General features: G+C 37.6%; 1 protein-coding gene across 2 annotated transcripts in view; it reads left to right on the top strand.

The window, feature by feature from the left end:
- The window catches only part of LOC126827400 (H(+)/Cl(-) exchange transporter 6), a 51351-nt gene extending 33899 nt beyond the window's left edge, over positions 1-17452 (top strand). For both annotated transcript variants that reach the window (XM_050556702.1, XM_050556703.2), the window contains 3 exons: positions 8354-8461; positions 11679-11804; positions 16478-17452. In XM_050556702.1, coding sequence (XP_050412659.1) covers positions 8354-8461; positions 11679-11804; positions 16478-16558 — 315 coding nt within the window. In that variant the 3' untranslated portion in view covers positions 16559-17452. The remainder of the gene's footprint in view (positions 1-8353; positions 8462-11678; positions 11805-16477) is intronic.
- Positions 17453-18322: the final 870 nt, after the last annotated feature.

Here is an 18322-nt window from a genome sequence, read left to right as displayed (position 1 = left end):
ATATAATAAATGCAGTATGTACCGGATAATTTGTATTAGTAAACATTTATTAATAACCCCTTCCAAAAGAAAATTTAGAACATACAACAGAACCTTCTGATCTAAGAGATCGGGGGTAGTCGTCTAGCCAGGCCCGTAACTAGGGGGATGGGGACAGGGGGGGGGGGCAGTGTAACATGAACAATCCTGCTATTTCAAACCAAGACCGTACATAACGTTATCGCAGCCATCTTTGAATTATTACGTCATTTCCAAAAAACAATGTCCGTCATTGGATGCGCCATTGTCCAAAGAACACGTATACTAATCATGTCGATTGTACTCGAATTGGCGGAGACGTTTAAGGGTTTTTGGGGGATATTTATTATTTTATCACATTTTTGAAGATGTATTATACAGATCTTTCCTTTGGCCTTAAATCTTATATAAGTTATTATTGAGCTGTTTATTCACATGACAAGCCAATAATCAACTCTCTAGAACCTCGACTTGTCGCGATTGTCAGTGGGTTAAAACACGATCGTCATTGTGAAAACTTCAAAGAATGATATATAACCTTGCTTGGAATAAGGTAATTTAACTAAAATTTTCAATATATTCATATTTCATTATATGTAAACTATTATATCGAGAATCGCCATTTCGTTATCTAAAGCTTACTTAGATAATGCATGTTACTTAGATAATGCATGTTACTTACTTAGATAATGCATGTTACTTACTTAGATAATCCATCTTACTTACTTAAATAATGCATGTTACTTACTTAGATAACTCATCTTACTTAGATAACTCATCTTACGTAGATATTGCATGTTACTTAGATAATGCACGTTACTTAGATAATCCCTATTACTTACTTAGATAATCCATATTACTTAGATAATGCATCTTACTTACTTAGATAATGCATCTTACTTAGATAATGCATCTTACTTACTTAGATAATGCATCTTACTTAGATAACGCATCTTACTTACTTAAATAATGCATGTTACTTAGTTACATAGATAACCCATCTTACTTAGATATTGTATGTTACTTAGATAGTGCATCTTACTTAGATTACCCATCTTACTTAGATAACTTATCTTACTTAGATAAACCATGTTACTTAGATAATCCATCTTACTTAGATAATCCATCTTTAATAAACTATTGCTGATATCAGAAACCTCTGTCTTTAAGTAGAATTTTAAAAAAAACATTTAGTTCCTGGGATGTTTACGGCTTTGTTTCTTCCCGAATTGATTGTACCGATGAATTGCAAACTATTGCATATAAATTATATGTATCAGAAAATCACGTTTTTAAGTCGAATTTTAAACCAATCATTTCATGTAGTTAGAATTCCATCTTGGGGACTAAGAGTTTTTGAGTTTTTCTTTCAAACATTTCTTGATAAATTAAAGTCCTAAACCATTGCATATAACCGATGTAGCACAAAACTCCTTTTTTAAGTCGAGTTTTAAAACCAACCATTTTACGAAGTAGCATTCAGTCTGTAAGATATTTAAGAGTTTATTTTTTGTTAGATTTTATTGATAAATTAAAGTCCAAGATGTTTAAGAAATCAATAATACATGATTTGTCAACGTTGATTAAACATATTTTGACGACACGAGATTCTTAATGGCACATCCATTTGTCTCTAAAAGTTTTTATTTGTAATGTGCTGTCTATAAGTGTTTAAATATTAATGGCGAGAATGACTGTGTGTTAGAATGTCGTGTAGAAACGATGCATAGATGTCAGTATACCCAAGTACCGGGCGTGTTAATAGAAAATAAAATGGTGTTTTTATAATCTACTTCTCCGGGAGCCACGGTGACTAAGTGAGTAAGAAGATGGCTCCTAGTCGGGAGGTCGCGGGATTTCCCGACGTGGTTTCCCCTTGCTGCAGAACGGAGGACCTGATGAGAACAACTGCCTAGTCGTTCGGATGGAATGAATAAACCGAGGTCCCGTGTATACATTGGCGTAAACGTAAAAGACCCCACCCCCTTGTCAATGTTGTACGACACGGCGTCTAGTCGTTCTGGTGGATGAAAAAATAGGTCCCGTTTGCACATTGCAGTGCGCGTAAAAGAAGCCATGGCAGTCGGAATTCGATGGAATAGTAGACCGTAGCGCTGCTGTCTGGGCTCAGCACACTGCCTCCCTTACTGTATAGGTATGCCCGTCTTCACTGATCCAGTCGGAGCAGAAAGGTATAGGACGTTAAACCCTATTTACTCTCATTTCCATCTAGGCAACAATGATCGATAAGCGTGGTTCCCCCTTATCGGTAGTGCTGTAGGATGGTTGGACTGGCATGGGACAAGGTATAGTCATTCGGATGAGATGAGAAACCGAGATCCAGTGTACAAACTCTCATGTGCACGTGAAAGAATTCTTGACAACTGGAATTCGAAATAAGAGTAGGCCGGTCAAAATTTCCCTCATAGCACACCGCATGACCTACGCCCGTCTTCATTAGCCCAGTCGAAGTAGGACGTTAAACCCCATTTCATTTTATTATTACGTGTATATCACTTATATACAAGTGATGCTATGTTCACATAGTCGTGGGATGTTTTCCGGTAGGATTGTCCCTATTGAGTCTACGACCAGATACGATAGGATTGTCCTTATTGAGTCCACGATCTGGTACGGGCAGATACGTTCGGATACGTTTCGATACGGTCAACACGATTGCTACGACTGACTTCAAAATATGATAAGACCTGATAGGATCACCACGATTACTTCACGATTAAAACCACGATTTCAGTCGTAGCACGAAGCGTGGTAGTGGGAACCTAGCATGAGGAATCAGACGTTGACTAAAAGTACAAGTATTATTGTCCACGCCATATGATTGATTTACGATTTGTGTGTTGGTCTCGTAATTTGGCCCTGAGTTGATTACCTTTATTGGGTTGATCCGGCCACTGAGGAACTCTTGAAAACAAGTGAAGTTGTTTGAAAAAAAGTGAAGTTGTTTCCTAAGTGTAGGTCAATATCAACAACCATCAAATTATAGTCTAGAATCTAATTGATTTTTTTAATTTAGATTTTTGTCTTTACGTATACAAGGCATAATAAAACAAAGAATGAACAGAGCGACAAAGTTGATTTAATATTACTGAATGCTGGTGTTGTTTATTGAAAATTGGTAAAAACACAAAATAAAAAAGTCCTGGATTCCATAATACTCTTTTATACTAGAACTATTGTTATAACTTTATAAAATTCCGTCGAATCTTGTAGTAATATTGTTGTCGAGATTTGGGGAGTTTTTGACCGGTGGACTTTCCACATCTAGCTAGCGACTCATAGCACTGCATGGTGATACATTCTTTCATAGAATAAATGTTTTACTAATGTTTAAAAACAACCAGATCAAAAGGTTAATAGTACCTTTATTAATTAATAAAAACAACCCCATCCAATCTTTTATAGCAGAAATGTTGTTATTAATTAATAAGATCCCAGTCCTTGTAAATATGTAATAATGTTATTAAATAAGTAAAATAAAAAAAAACCAAACAACAGTGGGTTGATCAAGGACAACAGTTTATCATGTTAATGCGCGTTTGTCAATAAATGAATTTAGATATTAATTAAGAAATTGAACCGACCAGTAACAAAGAATTAAGAAAAGTAAGTAAGAACGCATGTTGGTTAACACGCTCATGCTAAAACTAGTCATGGACCCATTTAATATAAATCATAAACTAAACAAATTAAAACTGCTGGTCAGACTAACATGTGGTTCAATTTTATTTCAATAATTCGTTTGCCGGTCTTTAGCAGTGGAAGTCGGAGGACCCAAAGAAAACCCACGAGGGTGGATAGGCGACCCAACCCCTGTCGTCATTTGGGCGTTAAGTGCCTCCTATGCAAACTACACTAATGTGAAAGTTGAATCTATTAAAGGGATATCAGTCCAAATGAATCTGTTCAAGGGATTTCACTCCAAAAATTGTTTATTTCTGTTTAACATATACAAAGATATGATGGACTGAAATTTCGACATCCTTTGCAGACAACATAAACAAGCAAGTGCCACCTATAGGTGTTGGATAAAATCTTTTACTGGGACTCAAGTGAATTTTTTTTTATTATAATGAACTGTTAAATCCTCAACTGGGCCCTTATTCACGAAAACTTAAACTAAGTTACAACCGAAATTTTAAGAAATACTGCAACTTCATTGGATATATGCAAATTGATTTTACTGGTCAGCCAATCGAATTGCAGTATTTCTTTAAATTTCGATTGTATCTTAGTTTAAGTTTTCGTGAATAAGGGACATATTAACTTGAATTTAATCGTGATAAAATAGATATACAACAACAAGCGTTATTTTGCTTAATTTATTAGTAAAATAGTGAACGCTGGTCGCGTTAGAGGAGATGCCGTTGATTAAACAATATAATTTCTACGGGGAAATTTATCGTGACCGTTTACAAGGAGATGTCGCTGAATAGGAGTGACTGCTCATACAGATTCTACTGTAGTCCCAAAAATGGCATTGACTATCAGCGACTTTAAAAGTTTGTAAAACAAGTAAAAAGAAATGTCAACTCATCTCGTTTACATTCAAGCCGATATAATATCTGCCGTTAATTATTTTATTTCTTCTTGGTTAAATAACCAATTTGACTATTTTTTACTGTCAATTTAGTCGTAAAAAACTAAATATAGTCCAACAAAGGGCGACTTTAAAAGTTTTTAAAATAACATGAATTTAGCCGTGAAAAATTAAATATAGTCCGATTGCTGGTGACTTTAAAATTTTTAAAAATAACATGAATTTAGTCGTGAAAAGTTAAATATAGTCCGATAGCTGGCGACTTTAATTTTTTTTAAAATAACGTGAATTTAGTCATGAAAAAATAAATATAGTCCGATAACGTGAATTTAGTCGTGAAAAGTTAAATATAGTCCGATTGCTGGCGACTTTAAAAGTTTTTAAAATAAAATAACGCGAATTTAGTTGTGAAAAATTAGATATATTCCGAAAAATATAAAATAGATGAAGTGTTTGAACCTACCTCGTTTTCCATACCAATGTGCATGCGATACAGACACAATCGTTAAAACTACTGCTAAAAGAACCACACTGTGTCGAACCATTGTCAAAATTTAAAACAGTGCACGGCTTGCTGCTTCAAAGTCCTTGAGGTTTTATTCTCTTTCTAGAGATTATATTAACAACACAGCTCGTCTTTTCTCACATATTAAAACTTTCTTATCACGCGGCCATCTTTATAGCATTTACCTCTTGCGTTTACAAAACGTGGGAGTGGAAGCGGCATCCAATCACAGTTGTCGTTATATCGATGTGACAGTTATTGTTGCTACCTTAAGCTGGCGTAATGGCAATCCTAGAGACGTCAATTTGGTTGTTTTTCGTAAAACGGGTGATTTTTGTGTGGTTCTTTGTAAATGTTAATAAACTGCGAAATTTACGTTGAATAGGTTGGATATTATTAGTATAGGATCGTCATGTTTGACAATATTTGAACAGAATACGGTATTGATCACAGAATCCGTGTTGTTTTGTCTGCAATAACCACGCATTACAAAAATATATAACAGTGATAATATAAAATATAGATAACTTTCAGAAATGAAAATGAAATGAAATGGGGTTTAACGTCCTACTGTTCTGCTCCTAACCTGGGCTAATAAAGACGGGCATACGCCATACAGTGCCCTATGAGGGAATTTTTGCCCGGGCAGCGGCGCTACGGCCTACTCTTATATCGAATTCCAACTGTCAAGGGATCTTTTACGTGTACGCCAATGTGTACACGGGACCTCGGTTTTTCGTCCCATCCGTACGAATAGACAGCTGTCCTTGTCAGGCCCTTCATCCTGCATCACTGACAAGGGGGAAACCACGCCGGAAAATCTGAATGAACTTTCTCGGCCAATGCAGGGATCGAACACCCGACCTCCAGGCTAGCGAGCCAGCGTCTTACCCACTAGTGGCTAAGTGGATAACTTTCAGAGGATATAGAGCCTATTTGCCTAGAATATCTACTTTGGTTTTGAAATATTTGAAAGTAAAAGTAATATTAAAGATGCAGTATGTAGGATTTAGATAAAGAGCTGGTCGTTCTGCTTACAATAGTTCTAAAATAGATAATGCAAAATGAATATATTGAAACTTTCATTCAAATTACTTTATTCTGAGCGAAGCTATCATTGTTTGTAGTTTTGACAAGATTGTTTATTATCGTAACAATGGTTCTGGTTATTCGAAACTTAGAATCACTTTTACATTTTTAAATTAAATCATTAAATAACTGAACGGTTATGATCTACTTAAAATGTTAGACGTCCGATGCACTGGAGGGTTGATTATGGTCTTATCAAGTTAATAAATGTTTAAATAATAGTGTAGTATGCTACATTTGTAGCCCAAATGAAGACCGACAATAGACAGGTTTAGTTCTTGAACAATGTATCTTTAATCCGAACAAAAACTAATAAACAAACATTCTTTGCAATGCTTTCGTCATCAGAAAATTAGGAATTACAATTAAAAAATTGAAAATGAAAATTTTATACGTCTACATTTCAGTGTGGTCGTATTATGTCCTTACCCAGTCCTTCGAGGGGTTGGATTGCCGAATGGTTAGCACGTGCGCGTTGTATCATAAGGTCTGTCATTGAGTCAACTGGCGGGTTTCGATTCCCCGGTTGTAGGTGACAAGGAGTAGGGTTAGACTTTGCATTTAAGTAAACTTATCTTATTTTGTGTTCCCAGAAATTTCTTAAGAACGTTCTTGTGCTTAGATTTTAAGTAGACTTCAGTGTAAGCACAAACACGTTATTATGTGTTCCAAGAAAAAACTTAAGCACAACTTCGTTCTTAAACATTGTCAATCTAAGCACAAGTCCCAAGCAAATACGGCTTGCTTTCCAACCTTAAGTCTGATTCTGCTTCAAACAAGATGGATGACCATAGAGTTATTTGACGGCATTTCCTACATCTACCCTGAAACCATTTTATGTATTTACCAATTAGTAAACAACACAAACACATGGGCTACTTTAAGATCAGACGCTCTCACAATTATTCCGTCTGTTTGCATGTGCTTGCGGTTTTTTTTAGCTTGTGGCACATTTTATATGCGTATAGGGGACAATTGACATGTGGACGTGATAGAGGCTACAATTTTTAACGGGTTCGTTTCAAATTTGATGAGATGGAGAGCCCTATTGATATTTAATGTTCCTCGACCTTTCGTACGAGAGTTAGCACCGTTTACCTAAAACCTTGTGAACTGTCTGCAGTTTTAACGGATTCCTTCAAATTTGGTGTGAAAGGTCGAATCCTACCAACGCGATAGAGACTGCAGATGGTAACGGATTCTTTTCGAATTTGGTGTGAAGCATTGTGATCAAGAGAGTATGAACTCTATTGATATTCAGCGTCCCGATATTTTCTGTACCGGAGTTAGGCCCCTTTGCCGAAAATCTTGTGAATGTGCTAGAGACTATTGTTTTGAACGGATTCTTTTCGTAATCGTTGTAAAGCATTTTGGTCATGAATGGACAATTGATATTTAGCGTTCTGCGACCTTCCATACCAGACACATGTCCCTATGCCATAAACTTTGTGAACGCGAAACAGTCTATAGCTTGGTGGGAAACACTGGGGTCATTAGAGGACTAACTCTATCCATACTTAACTCCCCCCCCCCCCCACACACACAGACACCAACACTCACAAACACACACCCAACGCAAACCCTTTGCCGAAAACTTTGTAAATTCAGCAGATGCTAGAGTTTTTATTTCAAATTTGGTGGGAAACATTATGGTCATGGGAGGATATTCAGTGTTCCGCTATCGGAGTTATGCCCCTTTTGCCGAAGACGTTGTGAACGCGATAGGTGCTATAGTTTTTAACGGATTCGTTTCAGACGTGAAGCATTGGGGTCATGAAAGAATGATATTTAGCGTTTCAATAGTCATAAAGTTAGTAGATTTTGCCGAATTCGCTCTTTAAAATTTTATTATGTCTGTCAACGCACCATTGTCAACATAGACGTTAACAATCCGCCTTACTACTGAGTGCAGGAGGATCGCCCGACACGCAAGCAAAATCGATAATTATATAACAATAACAATAAAAACTTTATCTAATGAGGTAGGGCATTTAGTCTGCAACAGCTAATCTGCCATAAATCCCTCCTTAATGATAAGACAACTCTATGGACAATACAAACGACACAGACATCGCAAAGACAAATCAGAACTCCTGGGGGGGGGGGCTCTGACAACATAAGTTCCGGGCTTAAAGCACGCACGCTCATTGTTGATTGATGACCGATGTTTCTCGTTACAGGAACCACCACGTGATACAGTTAGTTATGAAGAATTTATCATGGACTATCCACGATATCCTGATATATACGATCTGGATATTCCAACTTTAGATGGAGAAGCGTTGGTTGTAAGTAGATTTGTCGATTCCCAGTCTGACAAGGACAGCTGTCTAGTCGTTCGGATGCGACGAAATAGCGAGGTCCCGTGTACACATTGGCGTGCACGTAAAACATCCCTTGACAGTAGGAATTTGATATAAGAGTAGGCCGTATTGCCGCTGTCCGGGCAAAACTTCACTCATTGCACACTGTATAGAGTATGCCCGCCTTCGTTAGCCCAGTTCGGAGCAGAACTGTTGGACGTTAAACCCCATTTCATTTCATTTTCATTTCGATTCCCAGCTTCTTCTTGGGGTTTTGCCGTCTCCTCCGGTCCCCCCAAAATGATCTAATTTGTGTCGAGTGTGTGTGTGTGTGGGTGTGGGAGGGGGGGTATGTCGTCATCATGTCCGCAATTCCACACGTCCGTCAATAATAGCCTTGTGGACGCGATAGAGTCTACTGTTTTTGATGAATAGTTTGCAAATTTTTGAGAAGCAACGTGATTATATCACGACAGACAAACCCCATCCATATTCTGTGACCTTCCGTTATGAAGGCAATAATGGGCGCACTTTGTTACGGATTTTTTATTCTTCAAATTAGATGTGTGGCATTTGGGCCATGAGAGGACAACCCTATGTATATTCAGCTTTAAGTAACCTTCCGTTCCGGAGCTATCATTAAAATACAGATTTATATTTCGTTTCCTGTTTTTATTTTTCAATGACTTCTATTACATGAAGATCTGACCAGTGGTAGCGGGAGGTCGCGTCAGGGGCCACACGGGCAGCTTTTGACCCTATGACGTTAGACATTTGATTAACCAGTCAGCGTTGATGTTTCCAGTGGGTTACCCACAGTTCCATTCATCTGTGTTTTAAACAGATTGACTCATTTATATAATTATAATCGGCCTCCATAATCTAATCTCACGGTGGCTAAGTGGGTATAAGACGCTGGCTCGCTAGCCTGGAGGTCGCGTGTTCGATCCCTGCGTTGGCCGAGAAAGTTCATCCAGATTTTCCGACGTGGTTCCCTCCGTGTCAGTGATGCAGGACGGAGGGCCTGACAAGGACAGCTGGCTAGCCGTTCGGATGGGACGAAAATCCAAGGCCCCGTGTCCACATTGGCGTGCACAGTTGGAATTCATATAAGAGCAGGCCGTAGTGCCGCTCTCCCGACAAAATTTCCCTCATAGCACCATGTATGGCGTATGCCCGTCGTCATTAGCCCAGTTCGGAGCAGAACAGTGGGACGTTAAACCCCATTTCATTTCATTTCATAATCTAATCTTTACAGAAAACATACATTATAATTTCCATAGACCATTCTACCTGAATATCAAAGTAATTTACGCATTTTCCACAAAAATTAAAAACGCTATCGTCGTCTAAACTTGTAATTGGTAGACTAGAAACTGTCTACGTTTCCATCGATAACCATTGTTTATGATAACCTGGAATTATAAATACTCCAAATTCTGTTCTCTCCAAAATCAGTGGCTGTTGAATATCCTAAATCAATTATTGGTAAATCGGAAATATTTGAGGAAGTCAACTGCCCACGAATCCCGCGATATTCTCAACATCTATCCTGGGGCGCAGACATTTGTGTAAATAATTTGACCAATTCAATAGAATCCCCTGATTAATACTACCTTATCAGACCTGTAACAGAGGCGTTCAGCACCAAACTGTCCATGTTCCTAAAGCAACGACCACGAGTTTTACAACATTTAGCTTGATAAGATGTACGTAATTAAGGCGAGATCAAGCCTTCTATTGAAGATGCAAACTGTCTGGCAAGCCTTGTTTAGTTTTTACTCAATAAATAGTTATATGTATGCACCTACGTATATACAGTTCCACCTTGTAGATATTTATCTCTACGGAAACCGTATATCTCCTTTTATCATGAAATCTTGAAGTATTGATTAGTCATTCATGACAATATAGGATTGGATTGTCTTTGATGTTACGACACCTTTTGTTTAAAAGAGGAATTTATCGTAGTCGCCTTCTTAAATTCGTTCAATGATTCAGGCCTGTCTTGTCATCACAACTGGTAGATTTATGAATGTTTTTCAGTCAATCCTTCTCCAGTGACGTAATATATTTGTTCCTTCGCCCAAGATCATGCTATCTTCCTAGTGTTTTAAAGACATTATCATTTGCTACGAATAAGAATATTATCATTAGGCAAGAATAAATACTTAATCATTAGCTAAGAATTAATACATTATCGTGAGCCAAGATTATATAGATATATTATCATTAGCTAAGAATAAATACATTATCATTAGCTAAGAATAAATATATTATCATTAGCTAAGAATAGATACATTACCATTAGCTAAGAATAGATACATTACCATTAGCTAACAATAAATATATTATCATTAGCTAAGATAAATATATTATCATTAGCTAAGAATAAATATATTATCATTAGCTAAGAATAAATACGTTATCATTAGCTAAGAATAAATACCTTATCATTAGCTAAGAATAAACGCATTATACCGGAAGTTTAATTTGGACTTAAGGCTCACAGAAGTATACGGAATTAATATTAAAATTCAGATAGACTTGTCTCACCTAACGTGTAAGGAATGATGATGGACTCTTTTAAGTCCTGAATTCTTCTAGTCTTATTACCGTTACTTATAACACTGTAACGGTAACGGTTTTGAATATATTCCGAGGAATTTGGGGTTATTCTTCTGACAGTTTTTCTTTAAACCCGCTACGGGTTATTCTTACGGGGTAGGGTTTTTTCCATAAGAAAACATGATATAAGTTTTTTCTTACTGGAATTCTGAGATATTCTCATTTTGCGTACATGTAAACATAGACGGTTTATAAGCAAGATAAAGTCCTCGACTTCGGTTATGCTGGGGAAAGAAAAACTTCAGAAAAAGCCCTCGAGTTATTTTGTTCAGTCTTTTTTCTCAAGCATAACCCCGGTCTCGTACTTTATCCTACACATAAATACTTCATCAGCAAAAGTTAGCATCCATTGTGGTTTCGTGGAAGCCTGTTATATTCTCGATTTCTAGCGGTGAGAAGTCGATAGCGAAAGAACGAGAGTGCGAAGAAACGAAATTACTCTTCATTGACTCCCCGCTCCGTCATCCCTCGACTTCTTGCTGCCGCAACAAGCTTCGATAAATTCTTGATACTTAGGATGCCTAGTGGAGTCCTATTGTTTTCATTAATATTTTTATTATTGTCTTTTTGCCAGGACGTTGGAGCTTACTTAAACCCATGTCCATATACTGTGTATCCTGAAGCAACAGTATCCCAGGTCTTTCATTTATTTCGAGGAATGGGTCTTCGTCATTTACCAGTAGTGTGCCATAAAGGAGAGGTATTTAATTTATTTGATTTTTACATCTATCTTATCCCAAATAATTTTCATAATTCACACCTTTCAGCGAAAGGCTAGTTTTTTTAGACGGATTTTAACCTTCAACCATGTAAAATGCTGTATCCTTTCGCGAATTATCAAAAAGGGAAAACGTAACATTTCGTGAAATAAATATTAATATTTTGTAACAAATGAGTACAGTTTAAAATATTCTCAAGTAAATGGGAGAAATCTAAAATATTTGGGAGGATCGTGTATATTTTCAAGTAAATGATGAAAATCGTGAATATTTTCAAGTAAATGATGGGAATATTGGACCCAAAGTTTTAAAATGTCTTTGCTACTCAACTAAAGCTCAACTTGAGGTTAGATCAGCTCGTACTGTTTAATGCTGGTTTGTAGAGTTTTATATTAATAGCTTCCATGATCATTCTTTTCTTTGTATATACTTGTCTTCATGAGCCATCTTAGTGCAGACATTTGTGACGTCCAGTTTCGTTTCGTTTCATTTATTTACAAATTTGAGATAAGGGTAAGTTGGTCCACAGTTACTAGGGTAAGTCGGTTTACCACTACCAGGTTTAGGTTTATTTGATATAGCTAACTTCAAGTTTGGTCAAAGGTCAACAGATGTAAACAAGACTAGGGGTAATCCGAACGCTTACCCTTACACTGGACCTAGCCCTAATGCTCACGTTAACCCTAATCTACAATCTCGTTAAAAATCACGTGCCCTAACGTTATTTACATCCATCTCAGCAACCTAGACGAAAATTGAGCTGGCCTTAACAAATAGATTCAGCCATAAGAGCCCAGATACTAGGGTAACTTGGCCCACAGTTACTTGGGTAAGTCGGTTCACAGTTACTAGGGTAAGTCGGTTCACAGTTACTAGAGTAAGTTGGCCCACTGTTACTAGGGTAAGTTGGCCCACAGTTACTAGGGTAAGTCGGTTCACAGTTACTAGGGTAAGTTGGCCCACAGTTACTTGGGTAAGTCGGACCACAGTTACTAGGGTAAGTTGGCCCACAGTTACTTGGGTAAGTCGGACCACAGTTACTAGGGTAAGTCGGTTCACAGTTATTATGATAAGTTGGTCTACGAGTTGTGTTTGAGTTTAACACCTGCTTCCACCTAGGGCCATATCGCAGACTAACGAGGACAAATCCATGTTTGTATATTCAAAAAAACTGTCAGTCAGTTAATTCAGTTAGTTAAGATGGAATCGTTAAGATGGCCGCCCTATCCATCGCTCATAATTGGCCTATGTAATAGAATTACTCGACTCTTACTATATTAGATTTTTGACGTCTGCTACATGAAATTTATTGACAGCATGGCTGTCGTCTGACAAACTCTATAGTTAGAGAGCCGTCACTGTTATTAATTAGTACTTGGATTCGTCATCATAAATAAAGCTTATTTATTTCGTGTATTAACAAATTTATATGATTATCTAAAGCGATTTGTTCTATACAGGGAAAACCCGCAATCAGCACAATGTATACGATCACAGACTAGCAATTATTTGCCCATTGATTTCAATGTTAAATGGCTGTAACATCACATGCTGTAGCTTTTTGCTCAAAATTCCGTTTGTTCCAATCTTTATAGGGACAATGGGGACCACATCTGGCAATCTCTTCATCATAATTTTGTAGGGGGTTGACCGTTTAGATTTTTTGCTACGGAGATTTGATGTTGACTGTGGTGAAAATCTCACTTCCCACACAATGATTGCTCTGCAGAAAGACACTTACAACCCCCTATCCCTCCGCTGTAAAATCATCTGTATTACCTAAAACTGCTGTGAAATTGCAAGTTAGATCCCTTTTCTCCAATTCTAGACCAAAAAGTCACCCCAAAAATGCAGTGGGGAGAAGAAAATTAAGGGAAAAATGGTCTATTTATAACTCGCACTACATTCATGGAATAAGGGGAAATAATTACTAGTCTTAGTCCACACTGATCCGCAGTGAATATTCGCTTGGCCGCTACAATCACTGATAAGGATGACATCGATGCGACTTAATTACTACAAAATATTAACTTTTTTCTTTCGACAAATTAAATTCTGAAACATTTTGTTTTAGTATTAGAAAAATAAATAAAGGTGTTTGATGTATATCTTGATAAAAAATATTTTATATTTAGCGTAAATAGGTACAGAAAATAGTACGCGGAGGCGTAAAATGGGTTAAACGATATAATTTTGCCCGTACCAGTTCATATTACTACGTTCGATGTAAACAACGCACGTGTGACCATCAATTTGACTTTTTCTGTTTGTTTACTCTGAATTCTTTCAGAAGTACATTTTTTACCGTCTAATCTGATACACCTGCTCGTGTTTGTTTTAAAACAACAAAAACAAGCCACAGAAGTAATCATTTTTGGCGTTATCGATGCCATCTTGCTTTGTTGGTAAACATTGTGATGTGACGTCACCCTTAGAACTACAGCGGTCTGACCTTTTAAAGGTCAGTCATCTTGGACAGAGATAAAAGACAGATGTCGCATTAGGTCTGTAAAACAGATTGGTCTTAGTCCATACTGACTCTGACTCATTCTCTATCTGAAAACGAGATATTCTAAAATTACCATATTTTCAAGAAAAACTTTACTTCAGTTGATCTCGGACCTTAAAAAATATATGAAAGGTGCAGCCCTTTAATTGGCCGAGATCTAATATCTCACTACAACTGTTAGCTCATGGCCAATAAACGTGACAAGGAGTAGTGTAGCCTGTCCAACCTCGTGGGTTTTCTCCGGGTCCTCCGGTTTCCTCCCACTGCTAAAGACCCTTACGAATTATTGAAATCAAATTGAACCATATGTTTGTCTCGAAATGACCTGGTTTGTGTCGAGTGGACGTTAAACCTCATTGCTCTCTTTCACTCGAACCATGCTGTTTTTTGTCCGGAAAACCCCTTTACAGTCCACCAGCTCCGCCGCGCCCTCTCCTCTGCACAGCGAAACAATTGTCGAGGTTTTTACTAATCTGTAAGTTCATTGGAGTTGAAAATTATCAAATTTCTAAACATTATTATGGCATTGCCCCCTGCAACCTCACAATCAGGAAAGGTTGTGAAACATGTCTTTTGAGGCGGAAGGATCAGGGCGTAAACAGACATGTACGAAAATGACGTCACATCCTATAGATTTCATTGACCAGACGTAGAGACGAGCAACAAAATGTGCTTCGGAATTTCCAAGAATATGTTGTAGGTCTAGAAATGCAGGTTCTGGTTAAAGAATGAATTGTTATTTATGTTTTTGATAAATTAGTCTGAGTTCCAGCCGTAAAAACTTTGTTTATCACTTTTTATTTTGTAATTTACTTCTCAGTTCTGGTCTTAATTATCATTAAAAACCAATCTTACAGAATTACGACATTTTAATCACGTCTTCTTCATTGACAATTTACAGAAAATGGATATAGTTTTGTTCGTTTAGATTTAACTGATAATAGACGGTAGTGTGTCACCTGAAAATTATAGGTCTATATTGGGACGCCACGTGACCTGTAGTTACAATCTGTTTCACAGAGAAGTCGCGGCCAAGCAAATATTCACTGCGGATCAGTGTCCTGTAGTTATACTAGGTCTGTATTAGGGCGCCACGTGACCTGTAATTATAGGTCTATTTTGGGACACCAGGTGACCTGTAATTATAGGTCTATTTTGGGACACCACGTGACCTGTAGTTATAAATCTGCATTAGGGCGCCACGTGACCTGTAATTATAGGTCTATTTTGGGACACCACGTGACCTGTAATTATAGGTCTAATTTGGGACACCACGTGACCTGTAGTTATAGGTCTATTTTGGGACACCACGTGACCTGTAGTTATAGGTCTATTTTGGAACGCCACGTGACCTGTAGTTATAGGTCTGTATTAGGGCGCCACGTCACCTGTAGTTATAGGTCTGTATTGGGCGCCACGTGACCTGTAGATAGGTCTATATTGGGACGCCACGTGACCTGTAGTTATAAGTCTAAATTGGGGCGCCACGTGACCTGTATTTATAGGTCTATATTGGGACACCACGTGACCTGTTGGTAATCACCCTGTAAATATTTTCAGAGAGTGAAATGGGGTTTTACGTCCACTCGACACAAACTAGATCATTTCAGGACTAACATATGGTTCAATTTTATTTCAATAATTCGCTTGCGCGTAGGGGTCTTTAGCAGTGGGAGGAAACCAGAGGACACGGAGAAAACCCACGAGGTTGGACAGGCCACCCTTCTCATTGTCACGTATATCTGGGAATCGATACCACGCCAGTTACAACCGGGCTAATGGTAAGAGCCATAGGGGGTACTCGATTGAACGTTCCGGAATTAAATTCTCTCAATCCCAAAAATAGTGACAATCGAGTGGAAAGGTGGATTTCGGGCTACAACGCATGCATCGACTGAGTAAATAAATATCTCAACCAACCATGCAGTTGAAACATATTCGTTGTGTTTAATTACGTCACGATTCTACTCACACCACCTCCGTGGTTGGGACTGGCAGAACTGTGACAGGACTGAATTCCGCGTTACTCGATTGCAATTCTGTCAATTCGGGACTACGAATCGAGCACCCCCTTTGTGTTATGACGGACGTTTTATGTCCAATTCCCCAGAACGTTTTTCTCTTAATGTTTCGTCTTAATTTCAGTTGAAGGGGATAATAACTAGACACAACCTCACTCATGAATTCCTCGAAGAAAAAATTCACGAACAGAACCAGGATGATTAATTTGTTTTTATTTTATATTTGTTAAAGATACATTATGGGAGATTAGATAAAGAGCTGGCAGTTTTCACTATAATAGTTAAAAACTCGATAATGTAAAGGGAATTTGCTGAAAATTTCACTCAAATTGATCCACTATGAACCGAGAATTTAGCGACTGAATTTTGGGCCTAGCCTCGATTATCATTACTAAAGTCGGTATGATAAAAAAAAATAGTCTCGATTATACATTTTTTTTTTTAAATCATCGATGAGCGTTGAGCAGCAGATCGGATTGTAATCCAGTAAATATCGTAGACTATCGATGACACCGAGAGTTGATCATGGTCTGGATAAGTTAATTAATGACTTATCAATAATTTAGATAGCATTTCAGGCCTAAAGAAAGACCTGCTTTAGGCAGGTTTAGCTCTTGCATAATGTATGTTTAAATGAAGATCAATCGTTTTATGTTTTTTTTTTATATTGGTTGATCCGGAATTCGGATATTCACTGTACACACAAGAAACTTACATCGATATATTATAAACTAATGTCCAAAAGAATGTATACGCCATTCATTTCGTGCTGCATGAACAAAAGTCGTTTTCGCATGGTATGCGGTATTTGGGTAGGCCAACAATGTCAATTTGTTTCACATTTTTTTTTTTTTTGTTTAGAAATGTTGAGTTTGGACGCAAGAGAATCAGTAATGTTTTATCAGAAGTTTTTAATCCAAACAAAACTTAGTATTATTTTTAGTGTGTTTACTTTCTTTTGGACAGTATTTCGTTTTGCCATTCCCCCGAGCAGAGTTGTCTTCTCTTGCAGAGGTTGATCACTCCTGGCCTAAAAACATGGATACCTAAATGGAAGTTGTTTGTTGATCAGAATGTAAAAATATCATTTATAAAATTGTCTTTCGCTCATTATCTGTGTTTTTATGTATAATTGACCTTTCAGTCATAGATCTGTAGCTCCTCCCACTTTGTATAATGACGTCACCTTAGACAACATTGACAGGTTGGAATTGACGTATGTTTACAATCAACTAGGAGTGACTAATTCGACTACAGTTTTATTCATTAGAAGGCACATCCCATGGTCTAGAGGGTTGATTAGGGAATTGACATGTGCATAAATGTCCAATTAATAATTTATATAACAGTTGATTCCTAAGATCTAAAATTGGCAAATTAATCTCTTAAATATTGAATTCGAATTCTTGTTGAAGTGACTCAAATAAACACGAAACAAGTTTGTGTAGTGAACGTTTCTTTAACGTATATTATAATGAAGTCACATGAGTACCAAACTTGTACATTTAGTTGAAGTCACGTGAGTAACAGAGAGAGAGAGAGAGAGAGAGAGAGAGAGAGAGAGAGAGATGGGGTTTAACGTCCACTCGACACAAACTAGGTCATTTCGGGACTGACATATGGTTTAATTTTATTTTAATAATTCGCTTGCGCGTAGGGGTCTTTAGCAGTGGGAGGAAACCGGAGGACCCGGAGAAAACCCACGAGGTTGGACAGGCGACCCTACTCCTTGTCACGTACAACCGGGGATTCGAAACCACGCCAGTTGACTCAATGACAGGCCTTATGATACAGCGCGCAGTGCGCACGTGCTAACCATTCGGCAATCCAACCCCCCACGTGAGTACCAAACTTGTACATTTAGATGAAGTCACGTGAATTCCAAACTTGGTCGCAGTGTTTCTTAGCCTTGGTAGCCTTCGGGTGCGCTTGTATGGTCACGACTATACGACAAAGTATAGTTCACTAC

Source organism: Patella vulgata, chromosome 7 (genome assembly GCF_932274485.2).
Source record: "Patella vulgata chromosome 7, xgPatVulg1.2, whole genome shotgun sequence".
In the NCBI taxonomy this organism is placed as follows: domain Eukaryota; kingdom Metazoa; phylum Mollusca; class Gastropoda; family Patellidae; genus Patella; species Patella vulgata.
This window is presented reverse-complemented; position numbering and strand designations above follow the sequence as displayed.